The sequence below is a fragment of the Belonocnema kinseyi genome, chromosome 10 (assembly GCF_010883055.1).
Source record: "Belonocnema kinseyi isolate 2016_QV_RU_SX_M_011 chromosome 10, B_treatae_v1, whole genome shotgun sequence".
NCBI lineage: Eukaryota > Metazoa > Arthropoda > Insecta > Hymenoptera > Cynipidae > Belonocnema > Belonocnema kinseyi.
The window spans coordinates 117,047,769-117,066,263 of NC_046666.1; the positions used below are offsets into that span (position 1 = coordinate 117,047,769).

Genomic DNA, 18,495 nt, shown 5'->3' on the forward strand with positions numbered 1-18,495 from the left:
TATTTAAAAAAAATCGTAGATGCCTAAATTGCGAAAAAAGTTAAATAAACAATTGATTTATTGAAAAAATTGTTTAAACAATTTTTTTGTTATAAATAATAACACTTACTATGTTTGCGTATACCCGTGCAAAAATTGCCCAACTTATTCCCGAATTCCGACCTGAGCCCGATTGGATCTTCCATACGTGTCCGCAAACGGGCAGATGCTGTGGCTCGCGCCAGAGCCACGTGGGGTCGGGTTAGGTTAGACAATAACAAAAAGTAAATTGCGAGTTCGGGATCACAGAATTATTGGTGAGATTTCTTATACACGCAATGAAGGCAAAGGCAAGCTTTAATTCGTTAGAATTAACATCACAATTCATTTTTAGGTTATGAAGATTTGGAGCAATCTATTCCAGGAAGCGTATTCACTTTGAGCACACTTACTATTTATGTCAATAGAAAGATGTTTTTCAGCTTTTTAGAATTTTATATTTTGTTGCTGATATTGTAAAAATACAAATTTCCTTATACCAAATGTATGAATTTCTGGATTAGTAACATTATTTAATTAATATATGGTTTTAAAAATGTTGTAAAATCTTTGAAATGATTAAAATCGTTAAGATCATTTTAAATATTTAGAATCTTTAGAAATCATAAAAATTTTCATGAAATCTGTGGGACCTTTCTAAACTCTTTTGAAACCTGTGAATTATTTTTTAAATCTTTTATCATTTTTGAGATTTTTTACGAAAGCTAAGAAAACTTGGCAACCTGTTTTGAAATCTTCGAAATGTTGGCAACATTTTTTGGGAACATATTAATCTTTGAAATATTTCCATAATCTTTGCGTTCTATGTAAAATCTTTAAATTGCTGAAATTTTTCTCACATTTTTATGAAATCTATCATTTAATTTATTTCAAACAAGCCAACAGTTCTCCGACCAACAACGGAATTATTGAAATAATAAAATTACTTAAATCTTTCTAAGAGCTTTAAAATATTTTCAAAATTTTCATCAAATATATTTAAATCTTCTCAAACTTTTGGGAAATCTTTAAAATCTTTCTCAAATCTTTTGAAACACTCCAAATACTTTAAAATCATTGAAATCTTTTAAAATATATAGTGTATATATTTATAAAAACGCACAAAGTCGTGCATATTTATTATTATCCAATATGTTAAAACCAATATTTTAAACATTGCTTTACAAACCACGCAGTTTGTACATCTTGACTTTCCAATACACCGCCAAAATACAATGATTTCTCATCTACAGTTACCACAGTTACTTTAAATAGTTTATATATTAATCATTCTTAAATTTGTTATCATTATTATTAATGACACAAATAATGCTTAAAAATTCCAGAATTGACAATTTTCAAACGATTTGAAGTAACATAGAATAATTGAAATTTCAAAGGGTTTATTGATTTTAAATCGTAAATTTCAAATTATTTATGTGTTACGGTCCAATCGTAAATCGAAAAAATAAATATGAGTCAAAAGAACATGTACTTCGTAACTCAGATATTTATTTCATAGAAAAAACTCCTTTTGAAACTTCCTGACGTTTCAGTATATATGCGTACCTTTTTCAAAGGTTGATGATGGTTTAAAAAAGTCAAACAGATCAATTTTTAGTCAAAGAAGTAACATTTAAGTCAATTGTTTTTAAAAAAATTTATTAAAATTTAGTCATTTTTAGAAGTCTCAAAAAATTTCGAGACTTCAATCGATTAGAACTACATTTTTTTTTAAATATAGTACGAGAAAACAAATTAGCGTAGGTTAGGACGGACGGACAGAAATTGACCTATGAGTATAAAAGTAACAATATCTGATAAAATATTATTCTTATACATAATATGAACAAACATGAATAATAATGATTAACAATTTAAGAGTTTTTAAAGGATATAAATTAACTTAGAATAATTGAAATTACAAAGGTTTTGAGAATAGAAGTAAATAAATGTTTAATTGCTAAGCGCTCGAGACAGAAGCTTGAAGTGGTGTCAGTGAAAAACAGAACGTATATCATTAGATAAATGGCCAATACTTGCATTTATCTATACTACTTGTTCTAAACATGTAGACTAATGTTGCAAAAGTTGGTTTTTCTTTACAGCACATTACTTCTAATGCAATTTAAATAGTTTTCGCAGAAGCGCAATGTATTTTTGTAAACAATTTGCCAAATATTGGATTTGTTTTTGAAATTTTGTCTACATTATTAAGACAATATTAAAAAATAATTTTTTCCCCACTTGTTTAATGCTACTGATTGATCCTCAATATCCGCCATCTTGCTAGTTGGCTCACCAGACTAACAAACCTTAGCAAAGGTTATTTCTGTGACCAGTCACATGGGTACTTTCCAGTCCCACCACGCGTTGCTTGAAAGGGGCAAATGATTTAATCAAAATTATTTCTATGACCAGTGACAGGGGTGCCCTCCCGCCCCATGAGATTTTGAAAGGGCGTAGAGGCTTTACCAACATTGTTTCTTTGAACAGTCACAGAGGTGCATTCTCGACCTACTACGAGCTGTTGGGAAGGGATAAGGAGCTTCACCAAAATTATTTCTGTAATCCGCCATGACAGATATTATTTGAATTGCTCCATAGAAACTGTAAACATTTATTTTATGAAGATAAGTTTCCTTAAATACTACCACCGGAACGTCGAGTCAGTGGGCGGAGTTTCATTATCTTATTGCACGGTGACCCTCAGGGTAATTTACCCCTTGGGTTGCAAACGACGCTTCAACACATCCCCGTCCAATCCGTCATTCCCGGCACAATGCGTCGCGATTCTCACTTCGCAGGTTTTCACAATTTTAATTTTGTTCAGAAACTCCCTTAACGTCAGTTTTCACGAAGCTGGGTTTAGGCTAGTTGAGTGGTTAGCCTCACGCAGAAGGATCGCACACAGTCTCCGATATCGGCATTCCCTTCAATGCGTTTCTCCACGTAACGTCCCAAAACTCTCCATTGTCAGACCTCCCTTCATCGGAGTTAAACCTTCAGGGCGACAATACACGGCGCGACACGTGCGAGGAAAAGTGGACGGAGAAAGGAAACATCGAAGGTTCCCTATAACGATCGGGCTTCTTACCTAGCAAGGTAAGAGAGCTCGTCGATTAATGCTGGTAGGCCAGGTCTCGAATTGACCTCTTCGCCTCGCATGGCGAGAGGATAGTGGGGTTTTTTTGCTGACTCCTATGGGAAAGGTATGACGACCGAAGTTCAAATCACTCAAAAACCGGATGTCAATAAGACGCAGAGTAAGCAATATTTGATACATGTGCCTTCATGCACTGTTGCTATGTTGTTAAATTTTTCTGGATTAATTCGAAATATTACTTTGGTATCTCAGCCATCACCATCAATCCTGCCAGTTTTTTTAATTAGAAATGTTTCAATCACAAATGTTGCTTATAATACATCTGGAAATATTATTAGTTATTTCCGATCCAGTTATAAACAACATTCTAGTCAATTGGTTTATTGTTCTATTGTTCTGATGGTAATTCAATTAACCTTGCCAGAATGTTTAACTAATTATTAGTTTAACTATTTCTGTTAAGCAATAACTAAAGCTTTTATTATTGCGTTTCCAGTTTCTCATCATTTGTTTCGATAAATATAATTTAAAGGAGTAAAGAGACTGGTCAATAATTTATTGAGCTACGTTTTCATTGTGTTCATGATTGAATCGATCTATCCATGCTTTACGAAGAGTGTCGATATTTCTAACGAGGGCAAGTGTTATTGATTGATATTTGTTGGCGAGATACCAATCCATAATGCATCTTTTTAAAAGTGCGTAATAGTTAGTCGAATTTATTTTAAGGCTTTTAGCTGAATAAGATTTTCATTTTTAATAACAATTTTTATTGTTAATCAACATTTTTCAGTGGCGTTGAGTCTCGCGATTATCCGGATAATAGGAAGGGAATGAGGTGGCATAATTGTAGGCGCTGAGAGGAGGCTGGCACGTGCCACTGCTCTCCAACATTGTACTCGGTGTAGCGCAGTCAATGTATTGCGATTCTAAAATGTTGTATTGCTCTCTCTTTATCTCTTTTTAGTTTACTAGTCTTATTTCTGCTACAGTAATTCCACGGTAGGTGCATCCACATTGGTCACGGCCATGTATACTATTAATTTTGTAGCTGTCTTATTTTCTCCCTCATGTGAGGGTATAAGATATATGTATATAAATATATATCTTTTTGTTTTGTTTGTTTTGTTATTTAATTTATTAAAAGAAAGCGTTAACCTACTTAAGAGGGAAGCATCTACCTTTATAATGCCAGAGGTTCTAAGGCAACCTGCCACAATATCCCACTTACTCTGGGGTGTCCCAACTGGGTAAGCGAAGAGATAACCTAGAAGGACAGAGCCGTGCCGAACAATGCGTTCTGTACAGAGCCTATGGTTTGGAAATTATAACCTGACACTGTATGCTCAATAGCGGTATGTTGGGTGAAATTCATCAAAAATACCTCTTCCAAGATAAAGTTTGAATCGGTACTGGTGCAAAATGATAGACCTACACTACCGCCGCGAAATGCAGAAGAAAATAGACTCATACCGGTGGGGATCCAACTTTCATACACGACCGTCGGTTTGGAAACAAAGGGGGGCATCAGTGCGTTATAATTTCAAAATTGTACGGCTTACGAAGTCTTGCTATTATATTATCAGAAATAATCATTTTCCTTACAATAATTTTTCTAATTCCGCAATTGATTTAGAAATTTTCCCTTAAGTCCCTCTCTGAGATTTTCTTAAAGATCTCTTCTTCAATATCAACTGCGTTCTCAGAAGAATTCCGTAGTAGTAGAATTTCAGAGAAAATTTCTAATTCATTAGAGAGCGAAGACGTGATAGGTTCGATAATTCAAGTCTACCTCGTTACCCTATGATTTTTTTCGGTCCAACTTTTATTGACCGTTATTCAATAGGGTATTGAATAGACAATTGAATTCGTTAGGACCTTCAATCTCAGCGAAGATATCTTCCTTTCTCAGCTGCGCGGGATCTACAAATCGTATGTTTACGGGGTTGTTAACCGTTTTTACAGAGCATTGAATAACTTTCTTGATTTCGTAATACAATTATTTTTTTGACAAAAATTGCTCAACTAACAACTGCCGTTGAATGGTTCATGCTCATATTCACATTATTAGCCACTTTTCATTCTTCTTTAATTATTTATTTTTTAAATTGTTTTAAACAAGTAATCCAAAACATTTAACTTAGTTAATTTCTTTTTTTTTCAATTTAAATTGTTTTAAAGAAGTAATATAAAACATTTAAACCGGAATCATTCAGGCGTTGACCCATAGGCTTGCCGCCTGAACCTTATAGGAGGTTTCGACTGGCCTCTAGACTTGTCTAGACTCCCTACATATCAAGTCAATTTCTTTTCAATTTTGAATGGTTATAAATAGTTAACGAAATATTCTACAATTTTATTTGTAAAATTAAACCAGATAAGTTTTTTTTCGTTATCTATTATCCTCATCCTATTCTTCATTTTAATTCAGAATCAAATAAACCACCTGTAAACATTAAAGTGCTGGCCCATAGGCTTGGAGCTTGAACTTTGAATAAGTCTCGGCTGGCCGTTAGGCTTGTCTAGTCTTCCTTTATTTAAGGGTTGACTTAGTCAATACTGATAGGTTAAAATAATTAAACAATTATTTTTGAATTGATTTTTTTGGAAATAAACACCAGATCAAACATTTTTGGTTATTGTTTAACCTAAGTTGTATACTTAGCAGTGAGGGGTACCACTTTTATTATTTAAAATGCAATTTCTGTAGGTACGAATTTAATATTACTAATTTTAAAAGCACTGAACTAGATAAAAAACAGATCCAATGTCCTGCTACTAAGTACAAAATTTTGAAAAAAATCAAATTTTGTTACCATTTCCAAAAAACTGCCAAATAATGACAGGAGTAAAAATCCCGCAAAAACTGGATAACAATGACATGATTCAAAATCCCACCGCTGTCACTAACTGTCTGTTACACACCAATAATTTTATATTGGATGCCGGAGGAATCCAGACAAACACTTAAGGTTTTTAATCTCTTAATTGTTTTTGTTATTTTTTAAATTGTAAACATTTATTTTACGAAGATAAGTTTTCTAAAATACTACCACTGGACCGTCGAGTCAGTGGGCGGAATCAATAATTTAAAATACTAATTAATTGTTTTATATAATTAATTGGACCAAATTTACTTTCACAACCTTCCAACATTTTTTCTTACTTTTTATTTTTAAAGTTTTGCGTATTAGAGTTAGAGACAATCACTAAGAAAGACAGAGAGAGAGAGAGAGAGAAAGAGAGAGGGGGGGGGGAAGAGAAGGTTCCCTAATAGGATCGGGCTTCTTACCTAGCAAGGTAAGAGAGCTGGTCGACGAATAGCTAAAGGTTCGTGGTGTTTTTTCTGACTCCTATGGGAAAGGTATGACCACCGAAGTTCAAATCACTCAAAAAGCGGATGTTAATAAGACACAGAGTAAGCAATATTTGATACATGTGCCTTCATGCACTGTTGCTATGTCGTTAAATTTTGCTGGATTAATTGAAAATATTACTTTGATATTTCAGCCAGAACCATCAATCCTGCAAGTTTTTTCAATTATAAATATTTTAATCATAAATGTTGCTTATAATGAATCTGAAAACATTATTAGTTATTTCCGATCCAGCTATAAACAACATTCTAGTGAATTGGTTTATTGTTCTATTGTTCTGATGGTAATTCAATTTACCTAGCCAGAATGTTTAAATGATTATTAGTTTAACTATTTATGTTAAACTAAGGCTACTGTTATTGATTGATATTTGTTGGCGAGATAACAATCCATAATGCATCTTTCTAAATGTGCGTCATAAGTAGTCGAATTAATTTTAAGGCTTTTATATAAATAAGATTTTCATTTATAATAGCAATCTTCATTTTTAATCAAAATTTTTCAGTAGCATGGTCAATGTATTGCCATTCTAATATGTTGGATTGCTCTCTCGCTCGCTCTCTCTCTATCTCTCTTTAGCCTACTAGTCTAATTTATGCAACAGTATTTCCACGGGAGGTACATCCACATTGGCCACGGTCATGTATAATATTAATTGTGTAGCTGTGGGGACAAGCAATTGAAGAGAATTTGCTCGATTGCCTACTCTCACATTGCATACTGTAACAGCGCAGCGCTACTGCGCTTGCGTGATATTGCTAGTAGCATTCTGGTACAGAGTCTCGGAATGTTCGCGGATTCAATGCTATTTGCTATACAGGCGTCTCTTAGTGCCTCAAATATTTTAAATTGCACGAAGCATCTTATTTCGGTTCTAATCTTAACTATACGTAGTAATATATTTTAACGAGGCTTTGATAAATAAGGCGCCTTTTATAAAAGGTACTTTATGAAAATGAACAAAAGTAAGATGTATATCACATTCAATTGTATTATTCTACTCAACAGTTATTTATAGATATAATAATGATGTGATCCAGTAATCACAACTTAATAGTTTAAAAAGCGTATATGTATTTGATTAGTAAAAAACTAGAATATAAATTCTGAATTTGACAAGAAGACATCTTCATATATCAACAGAGGAAAAAGTTTAATGAAGAACAATATTTTTAAACTTGCTACAGACAAAAAAATTATTCCAAAAATAAAAAAAATTTGGTTTATTACTGCTGAAAAATAAGGTTGTCGTGATACACAGAAAACTTTACAAATTTCTCTAATATCTATTGTGAATCTAATAAATAAATTGATAATACATCTGTCATGCATGAAAAAAATTTCCATTATTATTAAAAATTATTTTTTGCTTTTAATAAAAAATGTACAACTTTCAAAAAATATCAATCAAATATATCTGGAACATCGTATCTACTCGTATAGGTTTTCTTGTTGAAAACGTAAAGCGTAGAAAACATTTATATGACTAAAAGTTATTCCTAAAAATTTTTAATGCTTTTTCCGTTATAAAAATTTTATTTTTAATGTTTTTTAGAAAATGTACAGCTAAAAAAATATGAATAAAGGTATTAGGAATCTCGTATTTAGTCCAGTAGGTTTTCTTATTTCTCGATGAAAACGTGAATGGTAGAGAAAATTTCCATAATGGAAAATTATGCATAGAAACTTTACAATCCCTTTTCCGTTATTAAAAATTATTTTTGTTTTTAATAAAAAATGTAAAACTTTCAAAAAGTATGAATAAAAAGTATTAGGAATATCGTATATAGTCACGGAGGTTTTCTGGATTAGTATCGAATATCTCGCAAACCTGTTTAATGGGTAGGAAAACCGGAAAGTACCTTTCCAACCTCTAAAGCCTGTTTATCTGAATTTATTCATCTGCTTATGCAGAATATAAAGATAATAAGAAAAGCGTTCCAAAATTCCATAACTTTCATTTTTTTAAATCATAGGCAAGAGAATTTTTTCTTTCCATTTACAAAAATTTGAAACACAATAAATATTGTTGCATTTATTTACGATGCCAACATAAAGCATTGTATACATGCACAAAAAACTCGGCTCTTACGTGGTTAAAGAAATTAATTCTTTTGTCCAAAAACTAGATTAGTATACTGTCACTTGGACATGTGAAGCATTTTATATTTATTAAAAGACACATTTAAATCATTCGGCTTATCCATCTTTTTCAAGTTAGAAAAAAATTGTATACTAATCTGTGAATAAAGTGATTAGAATAACTATAGAATGTATTTCAAAAGTAGAAAAAATTATATTCCAAAGAATTCTATACTGAAAGAAGAAATACCAAATATACTCTCTTAAAATTCAGCAGTATCATTTCACATGTTGAAACAGCTAGAAATGTTCCACGAACACTTAGTGGTATTTCACTGATGTTCTCTCAGTGGAATTCCGTCACTGATTTAATCAGCGCGGATCACTGATTACTCAGTGTCAGTTAGGCATGACACTTATCATTCAAGACTTTGGTGCTAATCTTTGCAAAATTATCTTTTAAGCCCCTCACTTTACTATCACAACAATAAATAAGAGAGCGGCTGCAAATATAATAGGATATAATACATCACATCTATATGTGGGGAGAATCGTAATCGTCATTACGTCAAAGTATATAGCGTCGCTTTAAGAAAAATCCAAGTGGCCAAGGGCCAGCCTCACTTTCAAGAGAAAGCTATTATATCCATAGCTTATTGCAGACAGGCTATAATTGTTTCTAACACAAATAACAGTACACAATAATGGCCATTGTCACTCGAGAAATACCAAGTCCAGATCGACGACATTCTCGTACCAGACGACGGAGGTTCATGTCTTTGCCGCGTGAAGCGCTGCATGATTGGTCGACTCTATCATTTGGCATAAATGTTATATTCAGTAATACTTTTTTAGTTGAGTCACTTACTACTATCTTATTTGATACTTTTGGATTTGTGTTCAGTATTCGTCATTTTCTACTAAATTCTAACATTATATCATCTACTTTCATTTCATTTCGAAAGGTATCAGATAGAGTTTGTTATTCATAACCGGAAAACAACTTAACTACGACAAAAATATGTACAATCTCCAACATAATATTAGTTTACATCTGCTCTCTAAATCGCTGAGAACGGGCTCCCGACAATGGGTCGGCCAACAATGCCGACCAATCTAGAGCTGAGGTAGCCAAAGAAAATGGATTCAATGCGATGGATCGGCGGGATCTCGCGACCTTTGGGTGGACGGAGTGTTTGAATCACGACTTGCTAGAGTGCTACGATGCGAGTGTGGCCCCTGAACGCAGTTACATGGCACGGCTGCATGCTCTGTGGTGCGAGAAACACCCGGAGCTATCGCACTTTTCGCAGCAACGTCTGCGAAACCATGCTGAACTTCTCCGTAAAAGGGGCTATGTAAGCGGAACGCCTACTCTACCACAGCTAGAACAAGCCGGCAACAGAGAAAGAGAGGCGACACTAAAACCAACCGCGGACAGGCATCCGATAGAGGATGAGCGATGCTTTATGACCCGGAGAAACATCAACACCAAGGTTTCTCTCAAGCCTAAAGATCTGGCTGAAATGGATGACGAGCTTCGTGGACATTTTTCTGGAGAATCCGACCTCTGGGCTATCAATTATTGTGTGTTTAATGCAGCGAGAGCTTTGGCCGATACGAACCGTAAAACAAAACCAACGGTTGATCATAAGACCAAAAGACGAATGCCTCAACTTGCCATAAAGATAGGCTGGGCAAGACAGTATATGTCCCGCATTCAGTGTGTGATTGACTACATCACATCTGGCAGGAATTTTACAGCCAAGGTTCGAAAGTTCGCGCGCGAACTCCGGACCCGTTATCACACACTTAACAAGTCAAAGCTGCTGACCTTTAGGCAGCATATTGTTGAGAGAATACGGATACTATCTGACGCTAAGAGAAGTCTAGAGCGGAAGGAGAGGTGGGTCAGAGAAAATCAACAGTTTCTCTCGAATCCATCTCGACTCTTCCAAGACCCTCCAGCTACTGTCGATCACCCACCCAAACCATAGGAGGTCGAAGTATTTTGGAGAGAAGTCTACGAAGTTCAGCATAGACTGGACGAAGACTCAGAAAATATAAATAACTTCAAGGAGTTATGTGTTGCCGTCATAACACCTGATAAAGAATGCCCACCCATCACTACCGAGGAGGTGAAAAAAGTATTAAGAAGGATGAAGAACTATTCCGCACCGGGACCAGATTGTATCAAAACCTTCTGGTGGAAGAAGTTTTCTTCAACCCATCAGCATTTGGCCCGCATTTTCATCTCATATTTGAAGTCGGAAGAGCCAATTCCAGAGTCGTTGGTGGAAGGGCGCACAAGACTCCTGCCGAAAATAGGCAACTTAGCTGACTAAAAGAATTACAGGCCAGTAACTTGTCTGAACACACCTTATAAGATATTCACAGCTATCCTAAATGATAGGATTGTTCGGGCAATGGAACCTGTGTGGCAAGAAATGTATGAACAACGAGGCTCAAAGAAAGGCGTAGCTGGATGTCGGGAGAACCTGCTTATCGATAGATGTGTCTGCAAAGATGCAACATTGTACCAGCGGGACCTATCGATGGCCTGGATTGATTATCGGAAAACTTTCGATTCGACCTCCCACAGACTTATCATCTGTCTTTTGGAAATCTTAAAGGTTCATCCGCAAATAGTTGGGTACATAGAGAGATTGATGCCGCTTTGGAAAACCAGATTTACTATCTCATCTGAAAAAAATCGTGTGACAACTAACAAGGTCACCTTTCAGAGAGGTGTGTTTCAGGGCGACACCATGAGCCCACTGTTCTTTTGCCTTACATTATTGCCAATATCTCTAGCACTTCGCCATTCCGACGGGTACTTGTGCGGCAAACCTGCCGATCGAAAGTACAAGGTCACTCATGTATTTTATATGGACGATCTTAAGATCTATGCTAAAAAGAGAGAGCAAGTGCATACGACACCATTGCGCTGGAGAGACTTATACATACCTAGGAATGCCACAGAGCCGCATTCAGGATGTGACATCTATAAAGGATACTCTCCGAAGCAGATACAAACGTCTCATCCGACAGATTTGGTCTTCCGAACTATCGGCGAGGAACAAAGTATCTGGAACGAACATGCTTGCCGTCCCCGTACTTCTCTATTCATTTGGAGTAGTTCCATGGAGAAAGAACGAGCTCAGATCTCTTGATATCGGGACAAGAAAGGTTATGCACAGGAACAAAAGCATGCATCTTAAGTCTTCCGTTCCGCGACTGTACATCTCACGCCGTCAAAGGGGTCGCGAAATATTGAGTCTTGAATGTCTTCATAACAGGATTATTCTGGGTTATTCTGGCAAATGGAAGAGACTCTCTTCTTAAAATGGTCAGGAATCACGAAGAAGTGGGAAAAGGAGCATTTCTGTACAAAGCAGCGGAGGAGGCTGCTGAAACACTCGGACTTGACTTCAGTATTAGGGGTGAGCAAAATGCATCAAATCTTATCTATCTCGAGTACTCACTCCTGAAAGCCCAGATTAAGAAAGCACAAGAGAAAAACTTTCGTGAACAGGTCCTCGAGAAGAGGATGCACGGTCTCTTCCACAGAAATGTGAAGGATCAGTCAATGTCTTGTGCCATGCACACCCCGAGCATTTAGCTCACATACTATCTAGTTGTCTAACTCACGCGGGAACGACCTACATTCAAAGGCACAATGCGGCACTAAGAGTGCTTTATTACCATCTCTGTCACTCCTACGTGCACGAGGCTTTTGCTGGACCGTCGTATTGATTCCTTTACAGACTGTAAACACCTATCTCACGGTTGTGAGACGTGGTTGTGGCTGAAATTTTACCGCGATTTCGCTGGAAGCGGGTGCAATTTTTCAGATTAGCACCCGCTCCCGGCGAAATCCTGCGGTTGTCCTTACGACAAATTTTTAATTATATATATATGTAGAAGACAGCATTGTGACATCTATAACAAAACCTAATCCCTTCCACTTCCTCTATGCCCCTTGCGATCCAGGTCAGTTTCCTCATATTAATTAACCTTGAAGAAAAAATAAAATCGTGCATTTTATAAACGTATCAGGTGGCAGAACGATGACAATTATATTTACAAAGTTCTATTCCGTGAATATAATTAATACGGAGTGAAATTCTTGATCACTCAATGCTCAGTTTACTTGAATTATTGGTGTTGGAATTTGTCATGATACGTAACGTATTTTCACGACGTTCATGATACGAACTTTGGCCATCGCGTGTTTTTAGTGCGGACAATCTGAAATTATGAAAATTTACTGCGACATTTAACGAATAAAACATCACTAGGAAGGATAAAAAAACTCCTTAAACCGAAGTCGAGAAGCCGCTTGGGCATATGGATTCTTTTATATTTATGGCAATACTTATTTTACTCATATGAATCAATCGACTTGTCCATTTCTTCACGTTGAAGAATAATTATTTAAAAGAAAATAGTATTTCGATCTATCACTGAGATATCAGTGTGTGATTCCAGAGATTCACAGGTGAACAAGTAGTAGGAACAGAGAAAATTAAAAAATATTTTCACTAAAGGAAACTCGTGATATACTAATAAAAAATTCCTACTTACTAATTCCACGACACTAAATTCGCCGCAACCAAGCCAAAACTCTCGCACAAGAGTTTACTTAAATAAGTTTAATGTTATTCATTATTTCAATTATTCATTTTCACCTACACATTTTAAGGGTATGTTTGAATTTTTTCTTTGAATCTACGTCGAATGGAAGTTTTTTCCATGATATACCTCTGTGTAAGTGTAACATTTATAGTTGATTGACTTTGAATTTTCTAGAATCTAATACTCATAGGATATTTAATGAATTTTTGGAAATATATCATGATTTCCTGCACGTCAGAGAAACTTGGTAAAATTTTATGATAAAAACAAAAAAAAATTGCTATAATATTCACACTGAAATTTGTTTTTTCTTTATGGAATACATTTTTAGTTTGTTTTATTTTTAAATAGTATAAAAATATTGTTTTGACTGTTTTTTATTTTATTTTTTTACAGTTGGTATACGCATAAACGTTTTTATAGAATTAAAAAATTATAAACCTATTTTTAATTTAAAATTTTTAGTCAAATGTTAGAAATGTGTATAAAATATTATAAGCAACAGAAAAAGTGTTATTCGTTTAGTAAAATTTCACCCTTAAAAATAAATCTTGTTCTAAACATTTTTACGAAACATTCTGCTTAGTTCTTATGGATCATTCTCTGGATTTGTATTCGTATGAGCAGCTATGTTTCTCACATTGGACAACATCCATTAACCTAATTCTCGTATAAAACTTTTTTCCAAATATAAAAATAATGCTATAAACACTCTATAAACTTTTTAATGTCGATGCGAAGATATTTTTATTTAACAGTTTCAAACCATAGATGCTTAAAAATTTTGTTTCAATCAATTTTAGTCTCAATAAACTTGGAAATTGATGTTATTGGAGCATCTTTTCTTAAATAATTTTTACTGTAAATTTTGTCTACGCAGTGGAACAATAATGTTAGAGAAACTAGATCCAATTTTACGAGTGATGAGAAAAAATTAGTTTTTGTCTTAAGTTATTCTCTACACCATAATTTTGTTCTACATAGTTTTTTATTAGCTGGCTTCAGTGTCATTCAGACGATACATAACCATTGCAACGCTTACTTTAAAGACGGATAAGACTAAATTTACTTCGAATGTTTCAATAGCTTTTATTATTTATTTTTGCATACACCGAGAATTATAAGCTTTTAAAATTCCTCAACCCCGCCCCAAGCTGCAATTTTTTATATTAGTTTTCATTATTATCCCGCGTTTCCAATGGATCTGCAGGAACCAACTCCTCCTTTTTTACCACTAGCTGGGGGGGGGGGGCTGTTTAAAAATTTCGCCTTTCGTGTTGAGATTGGAAACGGGGAATAATAATGAAAACCACTTGTGCAAATTACAGCTTGGGGTGGGGTTGAGGGATTTTAAAAGTTTATAATTCTCGGTGTATGCAAAAGCAAAAAATAAAAGCTATTGAAACATTCGAAGTAAATTTAGTCTTATCCGCCTTTAAAGTAAGCGTTGCAATGGTTATGTATCATCTGAATAATCTGAAGCCAGCTAATAAGAAGCTATGTAGAACAACATTATGGTGTAGAGAATAACTTAAGACAAAAACTAACTTTTGCTTATTACTCGTAAAATCGGATCTAGTTTCTCTAACATTATTGTTCCACTGCGTAGACAAAATTTGCAGTAAAAATTATTTCAGAAAAAATGCTCTAATAACACTAATTTCCAAGCTTATTAAAACTAAAATTGATTCAAACAAAATTTTTAAGCATCTATGATTTGAAACTGTTTAATAAAAATATCTTCCCATCGTCAGTCAAAAGTTTATAAAGTGTTTGTAGCATTATTTTTCTATTCAGAAAAAAGTTTAAAACGATAATTAGGCTGATGGATTTTGCCTAATGTGAGAAACATAGCTGCTTATGCGAATACAAATCCGGAGATTGATTAATAAAAAACTAAGCAGAATGTTTCGGAAAAATGTCTATATATGTTACACTTACACAGAAGAATATTTATATATATTCTAAATCTCTCTATTTCTACTACTTGTTCACCTGTCAATCTCTGGAAACTCATACTGATATCTCAGTGATAAATCAAAATAGTATTTAGTTTCAAATAATCATTCTTGAACGTGAAAAAATGGATAAGTCGAATGATTTAAATAAGTATTTCCATAAATATAAACTGATCCAAATGAGTAGAATAGGACCACTTTGGGGAATTTGGAGTGGGGGGTGGTGTGTACTATGGAGAATTTAGAGTGGGCATGATCCGTACTATGGGGAATTTGGAGTAGGTTGGTGTGCACTTTGGGGAATTCGGAGTGGGGGATGGTCTGTACTATGGGGAATTTGGAGTGGGGGTGATCTGTACTATGGAGAATTTTGGAGTGGGGGTTGGTCTGTACTATAGGGAATTTGAAGTGGGGGTGATCTGTACTATAGGGAATCCGTGTTGGGGGTTACCTGTATTATAGGAAATTTGGAGTGGGGCTTGGTCTGTACCATGAAAATTTGAAGTGGAGGGTGATGGGTACTATAGGGAATTCGGAGTGAGGGTGATCTGTGCTATGGGGAATTTAGAGTGGGGTGATATGTACTATAGGAACTTTGGAGAGGGAGTGGTTTGTACTCGAGTCAATTTGGAGTGGGGAGGTGATTGATCTATACTCTAGTAAACTACCCAAATTTTTTTTTTTAATTTTCAAACTTCAAGAATTTTACTAATTTTCAAAAAACTTTATTGAATTTACTAATTTTCAGAGTTTTGCCTATCTCATGAATTTTCAAAGTTATATTAGTTTTACAAATTCTGCACACTTTTTAAAATAATTTTTTCTAATTTAACTTTTCCAAAGAAATTTTAAAAAATAATTCAAAGTTAAGAGAATAGGTGAATTAATTAAAACATATTATAAATAAGAATACACTTATAAGGTAGCGAGACTAACTATTTCACATGAGTATTTCAAATCTATTTCACTTCTATTTCACATCTATTTCACATCTATTTCACATCGGTAGTGGAATATATACGTATATGTATATGCTCGCAAATGTGCATATACGCATATGATTCAATTAAATTGGGCGCCAGCCAGACTCCTTAAATCGTCTACATACGAGAAAAATGCCCTAAACCCGGCAAACTTTAAAAGAAAATAGAACATTCAGAGGATCCTAAAATGGTGAATAGGAAAATAGGATGAGAACAGGGATACAGGAAAATCTCAGAAAAAGGAGTATAGAAAATCTCAGGAAAGAAACAGAGGGATCTCTGTGAGGTGGTTCTTAAAAGACATCAACAGCCCAATTTATTGAAACTTCCAAAACTAATCAACTAATCAACTCATAACGACGAACAGAGGTTAGGTCGGGACCACGTGGTCGATTTCATCGCGATGTGTGGTAAGAAAAAAAAAATATTTCAGAAGAAACCCGGTGCACACTGTCTCGATAAAATCGCACACAGAGAGAATAAAAAAGGAGCACTTAGAGGGACAAGCTTGGCGATGGTGGAAGTAAGGTCCCAGAAGATTCTAAGGACGGGTGGAGTTCCACCATTGCGCAGCTTGCTGAATTAGAATAAGATTTACCTTCGGCATCCTGGTTATCTTTCTTTCTTTTATTTAATGTCCAGGGGTGATATAATAGTAAAACGCATATCCCAAAATGCCTTCGTTCTTTCTTGAATTATTTTAATTTTTCTCGGCGTCTTAAATTCTTAACATCAAGACACGTGTCGCCCGCGAGACCAAGAACGAAAGTGCGAAAGTGACAGGTCCTGTGCAAAGTGATACTTCAAATATATCAAAGTTCCTGAGTTCCTCACAGCGCCACTATTGAGAAAATCCTAGGAATTAAAGTAATAACTGAATAAAAGTACGTTTGATCATGGTTTTACAAGCTAAATACTAAAATGACATCGAAATAAAAGTTTTGACTTGCTTGAGTACGACGCCTAGTGGTTAAACTGTGAACTGATCTCTTATAACTAAAATATAAACTATTTTCAATAACCTAGGATCATTAACCAGATTAAGTCATGGCAATCTCCATACTAAAACCTGATTCCAATATTCATGAACCTTTTCAGAAGAAAGCTTCATGAATCTCGACAGTTTGCCAGACTCAACTTCGCGCGGGAAAATTCAAATCAGGCATGAGCAGCATAATACCCAAACTTGACCTGAATCTCCTGGACCCTCACTCGGCAGCGCGCCACCTAGAGAGACTGAACTAAAACAAAACTATAAGTTCCGTTAATCTCCTACTCGTTTGGCGACGTAAATGCTAGTACAATCCTGGCCTGAACGTGGATTATGAATTTCCGTGAAACTTACAATGATGAATATCCGAAACTCCGGTAATTTACCGTAACTCTAATCTTCGAGCGGGAAAATTTGAAAAATCTACAACTGAAACAGAAAATTGAGTTCAAGATTTAATTACCAGATTCCATGACCGTACATTCATAAGAAACGTGGATCCATCGCTCTAATATACAAATATAAATAACCTATTAAGTAATGTTAACCACAGAGAGTGCGCATGCACATATTTACAATTTCCTTAAGCTTACGGCATACACAGAGTTACCGATTTTACATTTTATAACTTTCCGGTTGTCGCTCATTGCATAATCGAATCTCCATGTTGACGTCCAAATGATTTTCTATCCGAAGACCGATGAGACCACTATTGCCTAGTTTCCGATCGTTTGTTGTAAATCTTCCCCAGAGTCAGTGCCTATGGAACCAATATGGCGTTGCTCGATGTTAAGTGGAATTGGCTAGGCCGAGTTCATGGATCAGGGTAACGTTTGGCGTTGTGACAACTTCCCGGCATGGCATTTGCAGTGTCATCAAGATGACGATGTATGCGAAGGTTTTGATTGGCTCAAACTGGGCTCTGAACATATCCGGTAAGTGTAGTGGTATAGTTACTGGACTGGTTCTAGGTGGCCATACCATGGGGTGACAGTTGCAGTGGTGACGCCAGACCTCGGCGACAAGATGGAGAGAGAAAACTGTGAATTCTCAACTGAGTGAAGAACGCTCCCTTAAAGAGATGTTGAGGCCTACATTCTCGTTCTGAGATCGGAAAAACTAGAGGTACAAGATGGCGGAAATGTGGTCGGTAATGAGTAAATTCACCCTGGTCGTTGGTAAATTTGGCAAACCCTTGGAAGTGACAGCTCATTCCTTAAGTCCGTGGTCTTGTTATCGTTCTCGGAGATCTGAAGGCGGTGGATAAGCCATGCAAAAAACGTTCGGAAGATGTAAATAAACAGATAACAATTTTTGATGAGTACCCTGTGGTCGAGTCTTC

General features: G+C 35.3%; 1 protein-coding gene across 3 annotated transcripts in view; it reads right to left on the reverse strand.

Moving 5' to 3' along the window:
* LOC117181991 (venom serine protease Bi-VSP-like) overlaps positions 1-16,974 on the reverse strand; it is a 337,275-nt gene extending 320,301 nt beyond the window's left edge. For 2 of the 3 annotated variants that reach the window (XR_004468234.1, XR_004468235.1), the window contains exon 1: positions 16,761-16,974. Coding sequence is in view for 1 of the 3 variants with exons in the window: in XM_033375009.1 (XP_033230900.1) it covers positions 16,761-16,769 (9 nt within the window). In the remaining 2 variants the exon portion in view is untranslated. The remainder of the gene's footprint in view (positions 1-16,760) is intronic. The other variant, XM_033375009.1, reaches the window with a different exon arrangement.
* Between the last annotated feature and the right edge of the window lie 1,521 nt (positions 16,975-18,495).